Here is a 16,518-nt window from a genome sequence, read left to right on the forward strand (position 1 = left end):
TCTTTTCTGACCACAATGGTATGAAACTAGAAATCAACTATAGGAAGAAAATCAGAAAAGCCACAAATACGTCGAGATTAAACAAAATGCTACTGAACAACGACTGGGTTAACGAAGAAATCAAAGAAGAAATCAAAAAATACCTGGAGACAAAAGAAAATGAAAATACGACATGCCAGAATTTATGGGATACAGCAAAAGCGGTTCTAAGAGGGAAGTTTATAGCAATACAGGCCTATCTCAACAAACAAGAAAAATCTCAAATAAACAATCTAACAATGCACCTAAAGGAACTGGAAAAAGAAGAACAAACCAAGCCCAAAATCAGTAGAAGAAGGGAAATAATAAAAATCAGAGCAGAAATAAATGAAATAGAGACCAAAAAAACAATAGAAGAAATTAATAAAAACCAAGAGCTGGTTCTTTGAAAAGATCAACAAAATTGACAAATCTTTAGCTAGACTCACCAAGAAAAAAAGAGAGAAGGCACAAATAAGTAAAATCAGAAATGAAAGAGGAGAGGTTACAATAGTCACCTCGGAAATACAAAAGATTATAAGAAAATACTATGAAAAGCTATATGCTAACAAATTCGACAATCTGGAAGAAATGGATAAATTCTTAGAATCATACAACCTTCCAAAACTGGATCAAGAAGAAGTAGAGAATTTGAATAGACCAATCACCAGTAAGGAGATCGAAACAGTAATCATAAACCTCTCCAAAAATAAAAGTCCAGGACCCGATGGCTTCCCTGGGGAATTCTACCAAACATTCAAAGAAGACTTAATACCTATCCTTCTCAAACTCTTCCGAAAAATTGAGGAGGGGGGGAAGCTCCCTAATTCATCCTACGAAGCTGACATTACCCTGATACCAAAACCAGACAAGGACAACACAAAAAAAGAAAATTACAGGCCAATATCACTGATGAACATCGATGCAAAAATCCTCAACAAAATACTAGCAAATCGCATACAACAATACGTTAAAAAGATTATACACCATGATCAAGTGGGATTTATTCCAGGGATGCAGGGATGGTTTAACATTCGCAAATCAATCAACGTAATACACCACATTAATAAAATGAAGAATAAAAATCACATGATCATCTCAATAGATGCAGAGAAAGCATTTGACAAGATACAGCATCCATTTATGATAAAAACTCTGAATAAAATGGATATAGAAGGAAAGTATCTCAACAAAATAAAGACCATATATGAGAAACCCACAGCTAATATCATCCTCAATGGTGAAAAACGGAAAGCCATCCCTTTCAGAGCAGGAACCAGACAAAGATGCTCACTCTCACCACTCTTATTTAACATAGTACTGGAAGTCCTAGCCAGAGCAATCAGGCAAGAGAAAGAAATAAAACGGATCCAAATTGGAAAGGAAGAAGTGAAACTGTCACTATTTGCAGATGACATGATTTTATATATAGAAAACCCTAAAGAATCCACCAGAAAACTTTTAGAAGTAATAAACGAATATGGTAAAGTTGCAGGATACAAAATCAACATACAAAAATCAGTTGCATTTCTGTACACTAACAACGACGTAGCAGAAAGAGAAATTAAGAATACCATGCCATTTACAATTGCAACAAAAAGAATAAAATACCTAGGAATAAGCTTAACCAAAGAGGTGAAAGAGCTGTACATGGAAAACTATAAAACATTTCTGAAAGAAATTTAAGAAGACACAAAGGAATGGAAAGATATTCCGTGCTCTTGGATTGGAAGAATTAACATAGTTAAGACGTCCATACTTCCTAAAGCCATCTATAGATTCAGTGCAATCCCTATCAAAGTTCCAACAACATTTTTCACAGAAATAGAACAAAGAATCCTAAAATTTATATGGAACAACAAAAGACCCCGAATAGCTAAAGGAATCCTGAGAAAAAAGAACAAAGCTGGAGGTATCACACTCCCTGATTTCAAAATATACTACAAAGCTATAGTAACCAAAACAGCATGGTACTGGCACAAAAACAGACACACAGATCGATGGAATAGAATCGAAAGCCCAGAAATAAACCCACACATCTATGGACAGCTAATCTTTGACAAAGGAGCCAAGAACATACAATGGGGAAAAGAAAGTCTCTTCAACAAATGGTGTTGGGAAAACTGGATAGCCATATGCAAAAAAATGAAAGTAGACCCTTACCTTACACCATACACAAAAATGAACTACAAATGGATTAAAGACTTGAATGTAAGACCTGAAACTGTGAAACTTCTAGAAGAAAACATAGGCAGTACACTCTTCGACATCGGTCTTAGCAACATCTTTTCAAAGACCACGTCTGACCGGGCAAGGGAAACAATAGAAAAAATAAACAAATGGGACTACATCAAACTAAAAAGCTTCTGCACAGCAAAGGAAACCATCAACAAAACGAAAAGACAACCTAACAATTGGGAGACGATATTTGCAAACCATACATCTGATAAGGGCTTAATCTCCAAAATATATAAAGAACTCATGCATCTCAACAACAAAAAAATTAGCAACCCACTTTAAAAATGGGCAAAAGACCTGAACAGACATTTCTCCAAAGAAGATATACAGATGGCCAACAGACACATTAAAAGATGTTCAAAATCACTAACTATCAGGGAAATGCAAATCAAAACTACAAGGAGATATCACCTCACACCCGTCAGAATGGCTATAATTAACAAGACAGGAAACAACATGTGTTGGAGAGGATGTGGAGAGAAGAGAACTCTCATACACTGCTGGTGGGAGCGCAAACTGGTGCAGCCACTATGGAAAACAGTATGGAGATTCCTCAAAAAATAAAGGATAGAACTACCATATGATCCAGCTATTCCACTGTTGGGTATTTATCCAAAGAACCTGAAAACACCAATTTGTAAAGGTACAAGCACCCCTGTGTTCATTGCAGCGTAATTCACAATAGCCAAGACTTGGAAGTAACCTAAGTACCCATCAAGGGACGAATGGATAAAGAAGCTGTGGTATATATACACAATGGAATACTACTCAGCCATAAGAAACGATGAAATCCAGCCATTTGTGACAACATGGATGGACATTGAGGGTATAATGCAAAGTGAAATAAGTCAGAGGGAGAAGGTCAAATACCGTATGATTTCCTTCATTAAGTAGTAGATAATAACAACAATAAACAAAGACATAGGGACAGACATTGGATTGGTTGTTACCAGAGGGGAAGGGAGGAGGGTGAAAGGGATAATTAGGTACATGTGTGTTGTGATGGGTTGTAATTGATATTTTGGTGGTGAACATGATGTAATCTATGCAGAAATAGAAGTACAATGATGTACACCTGAAATTTTTACAATGTCATAAACCAATGTTACTGCAATAAACAAAAAAAAAAAAAAGAAAGAAAGAAATCCAGAGCATCGTATTTTGGTTAGATATTTCCCTCTAGAAAGCACTGCCAAAAAATGTGCCACAGACAAACAAGCTGCTGAGCAAGCTGACGTGGATGGAGCCTTTGCTGGACTGGGTTGATGAAGAGCCTCTACATGTGCTTTGGCTGCAGGATAGCGCCATGTTTTCTGCTGCTCACAAGGCCTATTCTGGAGGAAAGGGAAGAGGCTCCTGGCCACTGAAAGAGGGATGGGTACAGATCCTTTGAAAGAGGCCCTTTGCTAAAGGCCTGTGCCCTGGCCTTGACAGCCAGCTCAGACCGTGATTTTGCAAATAAGAGAATTGTTAGCTTGAGATATTCCACACCTCCTCAGACTGGAAGGAAGTCTCCCCACCCTGGAAGGGAGGGGGAGTTGTTACTGGGACAACACCTAAAAGCTTAGGGAAATCAGAATGCCAACATTCTTGTTCTCTGATCGTTGACTGGAGGATTGTTCACACTAGGAAAAAACCCACAGTAGTCCAGGCCCTGAGGCATGCCTGGTGAAGTCCTGGTAGAGGAGGGGGGCCCAAGAGGGAAGTTCCTTCTGGCACCTGCTGTGCCTTGCTCCTTACTCATGAATGGCAGAGCCCTTGCAGGGGATGAGGATACAGAGGCCAGAAAGACTGGCCAAAGATGCGTTGGTCTTCTGCAAACAGGATGGAAACCAGCTAGAAGAGAGCACCTTTGTGTCTTAACTATGGTTTCTTGCGTGGAGACATTGAGGATCTAATCCTGCTCTGACACTTGCCAGATTAGTAAATTTTGTCAAGGCTTTAACCTCTCTGAATCTCCTCATATGCAAAATGGAAATAGTAATTACCTTTCTGGGTGGGTTGTTGCAAGAAGTAAATAAGATTGGCTATCCCAAAGTCTACTGCCAAAAAGCAAAATTATCAGCAAATTAAGTGGGCTCATGTCAAAAGTCTTGTTTCAATTCATTTATGAGAGAATCAGCAAAGAATATTTTTAAAAGCTGGTTTGAAGAATATTTGATAATTTAGAAACTTAGTCAGGAAAGGAATGCCTAAATAAGGTTCTTAAGTTAGATAGAAGACTCTTTTAACTTTCTACAGGGCAGCAAAAACCGTAATAGTTAGAGGTTTAACATCTCTACAGGCTGTGGAATCATATCACCCATCAAGCAGATATAAACTGTCTACTTCTTTATCCATGGTGACTTGTTAATCAAATATACTGTGCCGACCATATTCCATTTCCCAAAAGTGCCAGATGATGGAAGATTAGCAAGCAGCAAGGACTTGCTTCTATTCAGACAGAATCTGTCATGAGAACAAACCACCATTTTGTCTTCTTCCAGGTTTGAGACAGTTTTTTTCCTTCCACTCTGACACCCAACAGGAGCCCAACAAGTGTTTGTAGCTTCACCTCCCCTCATCGGCCCACTTAAATTTAGGCTGAATTCCCCAGGTCAGGAGGCCAGAAGACAGGCTGGTATCTGGACCCAACCAGAATGGTTCTGGCTCCCAAGTGGAGGGATGTAGGGGAAGGCATTTCCATTGGCATAAGCTCTTTTGTTCAGCTGCTAGACACCAAATGCCCAATTCCAGATCCTGACCATGCCCTTTATGACTATTGCCACAAACATGAGGAAATTGGCTCAAGTCAGGAGCCTAGGGTGGAGGACACAATCATCCCAGACAGGGTTGAAGGGTCCCTGCTGTATTGATGCAGCGGCCAAGTGCCTCGTACATGCAAAGGAACCCCAAGCCAGCCTCCATCTCCCGGGGCAAGGGCACCACCAGCTTCACAGAGCAGGAGAGCTGTGAAGGGATGTGGGCAGCAGGAGAGAAATTGATTTAGTCCTTAAGCAACACACTTCCCCACAGAGTCCAATCACACACAAAACAACAACAATAATAGAAATACTCCCCATTTCCTTACTACAACCCAGCAGCTAAAACAAATGTTCCTAAACTTTTCGAGGTCTTGGACCCTTTTGAGAATCTGATGAAACCATGGAGGAGTATGCTTATACGCATATACTCAAAATGAAGCGTTCAACTTCAATTCCATTTCAGAGACCCACAGACAAGGCACAATGCACTGGATTAGAATCATCACCAGGAGGGAGGACTCAGGAGTGGGCATGCTTGTTGGCCAAGCCAGGGGTTGCCAGTGGCCCACAAAAGGAGTCCTCACCATGGCCTCTTCCTGGTTTTTCCTGCTGGGCACTGCTGCCTAGCAAACGCCTTCCGTCTTCCACTCACCTCTCTAACCTCCGCCCCCCATCAGAAATTTTCATTCTGGACAGTGATTGCCCCATTCGCCTGGTTGGGAAACCAGAGGCGTAGCCACTCTGGAAGGGAGCAGCTGCCTCTGACTGGCCTGAGACACCAGGAAGCTGGCCAAGCCCAGACGCTATAAAAGGGAGCTGACATTTAAACCTGCGCATCCTCTGTCAACTCTGTTTCAGAGAGACCTGGTAAGTGGGATCATCCCTGACTGCCCCACACTTTGGTCTTCCTTTAGGGAGGGCCAAGGAGTGGAACAGCCTCGTATGACAGGGAGAGACAAAGCTGAGGGTAGTCTGGACCAAAATCCAGAGCTCTGAGGAGGACAGTGAGACTGGGGCAAAGAAGGAACCGAGTCCTTTACCATTTCTGAGTGAGGGCATATTTGTTTCCCAAGCTGAGCCTTTCTTGGGCAGAGGGTGAGGGAGAGTTAGCAAGTATTCGTGTGTGTGTGTGTGTGTGTGTGTGTGTGTGACCCTACACCTTCCCACACTAGTATCCATATCATCCCACCCTTTCCCATCATAGCTGTAGCCATTGCTGGGTTTAGTTATTTGGATAATGCAAGCCAGGGACAAAGCCATGACTTGGAGTAGGAACCTTCTGAATAGCCCCTTAGTCTTCACTCTGTTGTGGGCAGAGGCACCACCACACCCTGGAATCCCCTTTGCTTTCTCTTCTAGCTAGGACAAATCTTTGGGCACCATGCTGACAGACCTGGAGGAGGCCATGGACTCCCTCATTGACGTCTACCACAAGTACTCCCTGAAGAAAGGGAATTACCATTCTGTCTATAAGGACGACTTGAAAAGATTGTTAGAGACAGAGTGTCCTCACTACACAAAGGTGAGGAGGGGCTGGTGCGGTCGGGGTTCTCTGCCTGGCTCTGATGAGGTGCTGGGTCACTGCTCCCCCATGCTGCCCTCTGGATACACCCAGGTCTCAGATCTCCCTCAGATCTTTACATTCTGGCTTCTTTCTCCTCAACCTTGACAGGAAAAGGATGCAGATACGTGGTTCAATGAGTTGGACATCAATAGAGATGGTGCCATTAACTTCGAGGAGTTCCTCATCCTAGTGATCAAGGTGGGCCTGGAAGCCCATAGAAAGAGCCACCAGGTGTAGCGGAGTGGTGGCTGCTGGGGCTGGACCCTAGACTTGTCCCTATGGAACAATAAAGTAGTCGATACCTCAAGCCTCTCTTGGTCTCTTGCTTTTCTCTTGTGGACTGAGGTTCCTGGCGTGCAGAGGGAGGATTGGAAACCCCAAAGGAGGAAAACTAGGCCTCTCTTGTCTCCTGCTCCCCATCTCTGGGAACCTTCAGTGCTTCCCACTGTCTGTTTTCTCCCCATGTTCTCCCCAAACTATCCCTGAGTCTCTTCCTGAGTCATTGGTTCCAAGACTTAAGGATTCTAAAAAGTCCAAGACCTTGTAGCTGATGATTTTCCTACTTGTTCCCAAATGGGTGATATGGGAATAGGGTGACGTAAGGAAAACTCATAGAGTTCTCTAAACTAAATTTTAATTTCCAGCTAAATGTCATAGATGTGACTCTTGGGAAATTAGGGAGATAACTACATAAAAGTGTGTGTATGTGTGTGTGAGAGAGAGAGAGAGACAGAGTGAGAGAAACAGAGATACAGAGAGACCTAGAGAGACTGATTCTTTGTGTGGTGTGACTGTAGGTGGATGTTGAGAGTCCTACATTAGGTACAGTAATAACCTCCTGGTCCCACACTTGTAATTTCTCCTTAGAGATTTTGGAAACTCTTTCTCCGCTCACACCTCACAACTTCATTAAATAATAAAGGAATGGGCAGAAAGGCCAATACATTAATAGAACTCAACTCAAAGAGTAGGGTACTCAATTGCTGCTCTGTGGGGTAAATGCTCTGGTGATCAATGAATTATCTAAAATAACCTCCCTATCATTACTCTGGATTGTCCAAGGGCCTGGGCAAATGATGAGGCCAGCAGGTGGATGCCACCTCTCACCAGAACCCAACCCCCATGCTGAGTTTCCATTAACAACCTACAAAAACAGAAACTAATTGAAGAAGTAAAGCATTATTTGGGATCTAAGAATTACAATTCGGGGAGCACAGACTCAGGTAGAAAGCCAAATAATGTCCCACTTGGGAGTAAAATTCAGAGGCTGTTAAGACAAAGACAGGAGATTTCATTGCAAAGAATTTTAATTTAAGTTGGAGGCAGAGAGCTAGTTTTGGTTAAATATTGATTGTTGATGCTATCTTCAGCAAGTCCACATTCCTCAGTCTTTGTGATCAAAATGTGTGTTCTCCTGCTTGCTTGTAAAACAATTTCCATTTTGGCCAGTGCAAAAGTTTGGCCTAGTCCAAGGTTCAAGACAGCTAAGGAGTTTCTCTGCAAAGGCAACTCCAACTCCATTTTAAAATGGCTCCATTGTCATCAATTTTGACATTTTCCCCTTTTGAGCAAGATCTTTCTTTGAAAACATCACTGATCAACCAGTTGAAAGCAGTGCTGATCAGCTATCCAGACATTGTTGGTCCCTTGTTGCCAGGAAGGCTCATTCTTGGAATGTCATGTCTCACATAGGAGGAAAAGTAGTTTCCCTAGGAGCCTTCAACCACACTTGAACAACAAGAGTTCCAGAGCAGAGAAAAGCCTTATCATCAAGCTCCTTCAAGGGCAAATATTGTCTGTGGTTCCTAAGGGTTTCTCAGGTGAAGAAGGTTCAAAAGCCTTAGGAATCATTTCAAAGCACTGAGCGACCATTATCTGAGTGGTGTTTTTATAACATTGAGCTATGCAAAAGAGACAAAGTTTTACAATAACAAAAATTCCTATAATAATAAACAAAATGCTAAGTCCAAATTGGAGAATAGACCTACCCTAGGAGGTGATTCCTGAAGTCTTCTGAATTCTAGAGGAATCAGGTAGAAAGAAAAAGTAAATGTTTCACCTTTGTTCACAAAGGTATATCTTACCAAATTGTTGATAGCTTAAGAGAAAAGATTTCCTCAAATCTGCAAGAAAAAACATAAAATCATCCTCTTCAGTCCATTTATTCCCATGTAATTAATATTTGTTCTTGATATTTTGTTAGCAGATTTATGAAGCCATCAGTCTCTCTGTTAAAGATCCATAATTTCTTACCCAGTTCAGATTTATGATCTAAAAGTTTATCAGAAACCTGTATTCTAACGTAAGTGTCAGAGTCCTTTCCATGATTCTCTCTGAAGATAAAACGTATTTGCAAAAGCATCAGAGTAAAACAATAACTGTCTGTAAATGGCAGAAGACTTAAAGTGGCATGGTTAAAAATTTGATGACAATGCAATTGACAAGGAACTTTGGTTATTTCTGTGACATACAAAATTTAAGATAATAACTAGAATTGTGACTGATCACATTATAATAGGACATAACAGATTTTTAGGAGTTTCGCATAGATTTTAGAACACATATTAACACCATACATGCATACAAGGACATCCATAAAGGAGGCTTAGCATCACTTATGTGACAATGCTTCCCATGCAATCTCACATCCCAAATAAGCCTAATCAGTTTAATATCTCCCTTTTTATAGGAAGAGAGAACAAATTCTTTGGGAAGTCTCAGGGACCCACTGGAAATGCTCAATTTACTTTCAGGTAAAAAAAAAAAAAGATTTTTCTTTTGAACTTGAATTTTGGGAAATTAGTCAAAAATATCAAAAGATCTTAAAACAGTTGGTCAAATAGGATCATAGGTCTCTGTGAAAGAATGCTTAGCTACCAGTTTAACCAAAGTGACAAAAAAAGATGTGAAAGGCAAACACAGAGTTAAGCAGTTTTTAAAAACCTTAGATCTCTTAACAGAGAGACCTCAGCTTTCTGAACATAGTAAATTATTTTGACAAAACATGGAATTTTTGGGGGAGTGACGTCAGCATCATGGCGGAGTGAGCTTTCCCGTGAATTCTTCCCCCACAAAATACAACAAAAGTAACAGCCACAGACAAACAACGGAATCCCAGACAGTCAAAAGCTGGAGCGGAGGGATCCACACTGCCGCACATCTGAGAGCGGAACGTGCTGGGCCCCCGGAGGAAGTGGGGAGAGGTAAGGAGAACTCCGCTCCCTCCCCATCAGATCAGCGATCCGGTCCGCGCGGCTCCCAGAGAGGGGGGAGGGGCGGCCCTCGGCGGGAAACTGCAGCTCTTCGGGCGCTCTCAGCCAGTGGGAAACTCCCGCACAGAGGGCTCAGAGGAGCCACAGGGCTACCATCAACATCTGAGCAACCCAGAGAGCGGATAAAGAGGGGCAAACGAGAAGCCTCCCACGTCAGGGACCCAGAGGGCAAAAGAGAGAGCTCCCCCCTCCCCACAACCCGGAGTCTGCAGCTCGACCAGATCTAGCGGTCCGAGGCAGACCTGAATAAATTGGACTGGACCCGTGGATCGCAGTGGGGAAAAGAAACAAAACAAAACAAAACAAAACTGAGGATCGCAGCAGAAAAACTGGGGCAGAGCGCAGGGGGCTTAGACTACACAGCCCTTCACCACCACACAGTGGCGGCAGGTGGAAAGTGCAACCAGAGACTTCCAGGATGAGGAAAACCAAAACCAACACAGGAAGCACAATGCAAAAATATATGAAATCACCAGACCAGAAACAAAATGACAAGCAACCAGAAATCAACCCCGAAGACACAGAAATCCATAAACTAAATGACAGAGATTTCAAAATAGCTATCATAAAAACACTCAACGAAATACGAGACAACACAGACAAACAATTCAATGAGATTAGGAGTTTCTTCACAAAAGAGATTGAAATCATAAAGAAAAACCTATCAGGGCTGATGGAGATGAAGAACACAATGGAGGAGATAAAGGAGAATCTGGAATCTTTAAAGAACAGAGCTGACAATATGGAGGAAAGAATTAGTACTTTAGAGGATAGGAATACAGATATACTCCAGATAGAAGAAGAGAGAGAACTAAGACTAAAAAGAAATGAAGAAAGACTCCGAGAAATATCGGACTCTATTAGAAAATGTAACATAAGAATTATAGGTATTCCTGAGGGAGAGGAGAGGGAAAGAGGAACAGAGAGCCTATTCAAGGAAATAATAGCTGAAAATTTCCCAAATCTGGGGAAGGAGCAGGAAATACCAGTAAGCGAAGCCAACAGGACTCCTATATATATTAACAGACAAAGGCCTTCACCACGACACCTAGTGGTAAGACTAGCCAGGGTCAACGACAAAGAAACAATATTAAGGGCAGCTAGACAAAAACAAAAAATAACGTACAAAGGAACTCCCATCAGGCTCTCAGCGGATTTCTCAACAGAAACTTTTCAGGCTAGAAGAGACTGGAATGATATATTCAAAATACTAAAAGACAAAAACTTTCAGCCAAGAATACTCTATCCAGCAAAAATATCCTTCAAATATGATGGAGAAATAGTAACTCTCCCAGATAAACAAAAGCTAAGGGAGTTCATGGCCACGAGACCGCCACTACAAGAAATACTCAAGAAGGCCCTCAGGCCTGAAAACAAGAAGAGAAAGGGAACACAAAGCTTGGAGTAAGGAGAAAAGTAGGCAGACAAAATCAGAGAAATAGTAGATCTTTACCGGAATAGGTTAGCAACCACTTAAATACTAAACTCAAAGATCAAAGGAAGAAATTCACCAAAAATAAATTTAACCTCATCACTGTAAACACACAGCCACAACACAAGATAGAATAAGGTATAACAAGAGCAACTTAGAAGGGGAAGAGGAAAGTGACTGAATTGACTTAGTATAAGGAAATAGGAGGCTATCAGATAATGGACTATCTCATACAGAAGATTTTTTGCCCAAACCTCAAGGTAACCACTAAACAAATAATCAAATTAAAACCACATATGATAAACAAAGAGAAAACTAGAAGAATCATAAGACAGAACAACCAAACTGAATTGGCAGTCCAAAACAAATGGGACAAGAAACAAAGGAAATGCAAAAGAACCAGAAAATAAGTGACAAAACAGCAACATTCAACCCTCATATTTCAATAATTACCCTAAATGTAAATGGATTGAACTCTCCAATCAAAAGATACAGAGTGGCAGGATGGATTAAAAAGCAAGACCCAACAATATGCTGCCTTCAGGAAACACATCTTAGCACTAAAGACAAGCACAGGCTCAGAGTGAAAGGATGGAAGACAATACTCCAAGCTAATGGCAAACAAAAGAAAGCAGGTGTTGCCATACTCATATCAGACAAAGTAGACTTCAAGATAAAACAGGTTAAGAAAGACAAAGAAGGGAAATATATAATGATAAAAGGGACACTCCATCAAGAAGACATATCACTTATAAATATATATGCACCCAACATAGGAGCACCAATGTACATAAAACAACTATTAACAAACCTAAAAGGAGAAATCAACAACAACACAATAATAGTAGGGGATCTTAACACCCCACTTACAGCAATGGATAGATCATCCAGACAAAAAGTTAATAAAGAAATATTAGACTTAAATGAAAAACTGGACGAGATGGACCTAGTAGACATATACAGAACACTCCACCCAAAAACAGCTGACTACACATTCTTCTCAAGCGCGCATGGAACATTCTCTAGGATAGACCATATGTTGGGAAACAAAGCAAGCCTCAATAAATTTAAGAGGATTGAAATCATAACAAGCATCTTTTCAGACCATAAGGCTATGAAACTGGAAATGAACCAGGAAAAAAAAACTGGGAAAGTGACAAAAATGTGGAGATTAAACAACATGCTACTGAACAACCAATGGATCATTGATGAAATTAAAGGAGAAATCAAAAACTATCTGGAAACAAACGAAAATGATAACATGCCATATCAAACCATATGGGACGCAGCAAAAGCGGTCCTGAGAGGGAAACTCATAGCGATACAAGCCCACCTTAACAAACAAGAAAAAGCCCTAATAGGCAACCTTGAATTACACCTAACAGAACTAGAAAAAGAAGAACAAACAAAGCCCAAAGCCAGCAGAAGGAGAGAAATAATAAAAATCAGAGCAGAAATAAATGATATTGAGACCAAAAAAACAGTAGAAAGGATTAATGAAACAAAGAGTTGGTTCTTCGAGAAGATAAACAAAATAGACAAACCCTTAGCCAGGCTAACTAAGAAAAAAAGAGAAAAGGCTCAAGTAAATAAAATTAGAAATGAAAGAGGAGAAATTACAACGGATACCATGGAAATACAGAGGATTATAAGAGAATACTATGAGAAATTATATGCCAACAAATTGGACAATCTAGAAGAAATGGATAAATTCTTAGACTTATACAACCTCCCAAAATTGAACCAAGAAGAAATGGAGAATCTGAATAGACCAATCACAAGTAAAGAGATTGAAATAGTAATCAAAAACCTCCCAAAAAATAAAAGTCCAGGACCAGATGGCTTCTCCAGTGAATTTTACCAAACATTCAAAGAAGATTTAATACCCATCCTCCTCAAACTATTCCAAAAAATAGAGGAAGATGGAACACTTCCTGAATCATTCTACGAGGCCAACATCACCCTGATACCGAAACCAGACAAAGACAATACAAAGAAAGAAAATTACAGGCCAATATCGCTGATGAACATTGATGCAAAAATCCTCAACAAAATATTGGCAAACCGAATACAACAATATATTAAAAAGATCATACACCATGATCAAGTGGGATTTATACCAGAGATGCAGGGATGGTTCAACATCCGCAAATCAATCAACGTGATACATCACATCAACAAAACGAAGAATAAAAACCACATGATCGTCTCAATAGACGCAGAGAAGGCATTTGACAAGATACAACATCCATTTATGATAAAAACTCTCAATAAAATGGGAATAGAAGGAAAGTACCTCAACATAATAAAGGCCATATATGACAAACCCACAGCTAACATCATACTCAACGGGGAAAGACTGAAAGCCATTCCTCTGAGAACAGGAACGAGGCAGGGCTGCCCACTCTCACCACTCCTGTTCAACATAGTACTGGAGGTTTTGGCCAGAGCAATTAGGCAAGAAAAAGGAATAAAAGGAATCCAAATAGGTAACGAAGAAGTGAAACTCTCACTATTTGCAGATGACATGATTGTATATATAGAAAACCCTAAAGAATCTGTTGGAAAACTGTTAGAAACAATCAACAACTACAGCAAAGTTGCAGGGTACAAAATCAATCTACAAAAATCAGTTGCATTTCTATATGTTAATAATGAACTAACAGAAAGAGAGCTCAAAAAGATAATACCATTTACAATTGCATCAAAAAGAATAAAATACCTAGGAATAAATCTTACCAAGGAGGTGAAGGACCTATACAATGAGAACTACAAGACATTATTGAGGGAAATCTACGATGACATAAAGAAATGGAAAGATATCCCATGCACGTGGATTGGAAGAATAAACATAGTTAAAATGTCTATATTACCTAAAGCAATCTACAGATTCAATGCAATCCCAATCAGAATCCCAATGACATTCTTCACAGAAATAGAAAAAAGAATACTAAAATTTATATGGGGCAACAAAAGACCCCGAATAGCTAAAGAAATCCTAAAGAAAAAGAACAAAGCAGGAGGCATCACAATTCCTGACTTCAAAACATACTACAAAGCAATAGTAATCAAAACAGCATGGTACTGGTACAAAAACAGACACACAGATCAATGGAACAGAATTGAAAGCCCAGAAATAAAACCACACATATACGGACAGCTAATTTTCGACAAAGGTGCTAAGGACATGCAATGGAGAAAGGAAAGTCTCTTCAATAAATGGTGTTGGGAAAACTGGACATCCACATGCAAAAGAATGAAAGTGGACCATGTGCTATCGCCATACACAAAAATTAACTCAAAATGGATCAAAGACCTGAAGGTGAGACCTGAAACTATAAAACTCATAGAAGAAAATATAGGCAACACACTATTTGACATTGGGTTTAAAGGAATCTTTTCGGATGACATGCCTACCCAGACTAGGGAAACTAAAGAAAAAATAAACAAGTGGGACTTTATCAGACTAAAGAGCTTTTATAAGACAAATGAAATCAGAATCAAGATGAACAAACAACCAACCAGCTGGGAGAGAATATTTGCAAAACATACATCTGACAAGGGGTTGATCTCCATAATATATAAAGAACTCACACAATTGAACAACAAAAAAACAAACAACCCGATCAAAAAATGGGCAGAGGAAATGAACAGACACTTCTCCAAGGAAGATATACAGATGGCCAATAGGCACATGAAAAGATGCTCAACATCACTAATCATCAGGGAAATGCAAATCAAAACAACACTAAGATACCACCTCACGCCCGTTAGAATGGCTATAATCACCAAGACAAAAAACAACAAATGTTGGAGAGGATGTGGAGAAACAGGAACCCTCATACACAGCTGGTGGGAATGCAAATTGGTGCAGCCTCTATGGAAAACGGTATGGAGATTCCTCAAAGAATTAAAAATAGAGATGCCCTATGATCCAGCCATCCCACTACTGGGAATCTATCCAACGCACCTGAAATCAACAATCCAAAGAGGCTTATGCACCCCTATGTTCATTGCAGCATTATTCACCATAGCCAAGAAGTGGAAGCAACCTAAGTGTCCCTCGACTGACGATTGGATTAAGAAAATGTGGTATATATATACAATGGAATACTACTCAGCCATAAAAAAAGACAAAATCGTCCCATTTGCAACAACATGGATGGGCCTGGAGCGTATTATGTTAAGTGAAATAAGCCAGAAAGAGAAAGACAAACACTGTATGATCTCACTCATATGTGGAATATAAACCAACACATGGACAGAGAAAACTGGACTGTGGTTACCCGGGAAGTGGGGGTGGGGGGTGGGGGGTGGGCACAAGGGGTGAAGGGAGTCATATATGGGGTGAAGAACAAACAAAAATGTACAACCCAAAATCTCACAATGTTAGAAACCATTAAAATATCAATAAAAATGTAAAAAAAAAAAAAAAAAAAAAAAAAAAAAAAAACATGGAATTTTTGCACTTTAGGCAGACTTATGCAAAGATAAAGAAAAAGCTTTTGTAATTTCTTTATCAAGAGTAGACTAAAAGAACAAGAAAACTGTCCTTCAAGAGAAAAATAACAACTTCCAATTTTGTACCAGCTTACTTTTGATATTAAAACTCATTTTTTAATTAAATTCATTTCAATCTTAGCCAACTTGATCACATACAAAACTCTTTTCTCACGGTTCTTCTTCCACAAATCTTCTATAACTTTCTTTTTACATTCAGAATTTGTCCTTTACTCTTTCCCATAAACAGTTTTGCTTTAGGACAAATTTACTTTCTTAAAAAAAGAAAATCTCCATTCTTTATACCTTCTTTAGTGAAAACATACATTTTCTCATAGCATTAATTTTTTTAATGTGGCACAAGACATGTTTACTAATAGACCCAAGCATCCTTTGTTTCTCTGTTAGAAGAAGCCAAATGTAGATAAACCTATGTTTAGTAATTAATGTTTACATTTTTATCGTATTTGGAAATGATCTAGATAGTCTAATAAATTGTTCTCATTTTACTTAATTTAACAAACCTCTAAGATTTCGAGTTACCAAAAGGTTTTGAGGTTATTTTTAAACACATACACCATAACACATAATTATTGTTTAAAAGTTTGCCAAAAACTTATTGCCTTACTGTCATCTATTTAGTTTACTTGTTCTTAATAATAATGTTTAGATTGCCTACAGCAACTTTATAAAGCATTAGACAAAATCCGCTATCATTCTAAGTTATTATTTTTATAGCTTACTAATTTT

The 16,518-nt window shown here is 39.6% G+C and overlaps 2 protein-coding genes across 2 annotated transcripts in view; one reads left to right on the forward strand and one right to left on the reverse strand.

Moving 5' to 3' along the window:
* Positions 1–16,518, reverse strand: part of LOC131404482 (peptidoglycan recognition protein 4-like) — a 156,357-nt gene that overhangs the window by 66,495 nt on the left and 73,344 nt on the right. The window lies entirely within an intron of this gene.
* Positions 6,373–6,801, forward strand: LOC131401291 (protein S100-A8-like). Its single transcript, XM_058536435.1, has 2 exons — positions 6,373–6,522; positions 6,673–6,801. The coding sequence occupies exons 1-2, from the start codon at positions 6,382–6,384 to the stop codon at positions 6,799–6,801; spliced, it is 270 nt and encodes an 89-aa protein (XP_058392418.1). The 5' UTR covers positions 6,373–6,381.

This window comes from Diceros bicornis, chromosome 4, assembly GCF_020826845.1.
Source record: "Diceros bicornis minor isolate mBicDic1 chromosome 4, mDicBic1.mat.cur, whole genome shotgun sequence".
Taxonomy (NCBI): Eukaryota; Metazoa; Chordata; class Mammalia; order Perissodactyla; family Rhinocerotidae; genus Diceros; species Diceros bicornis.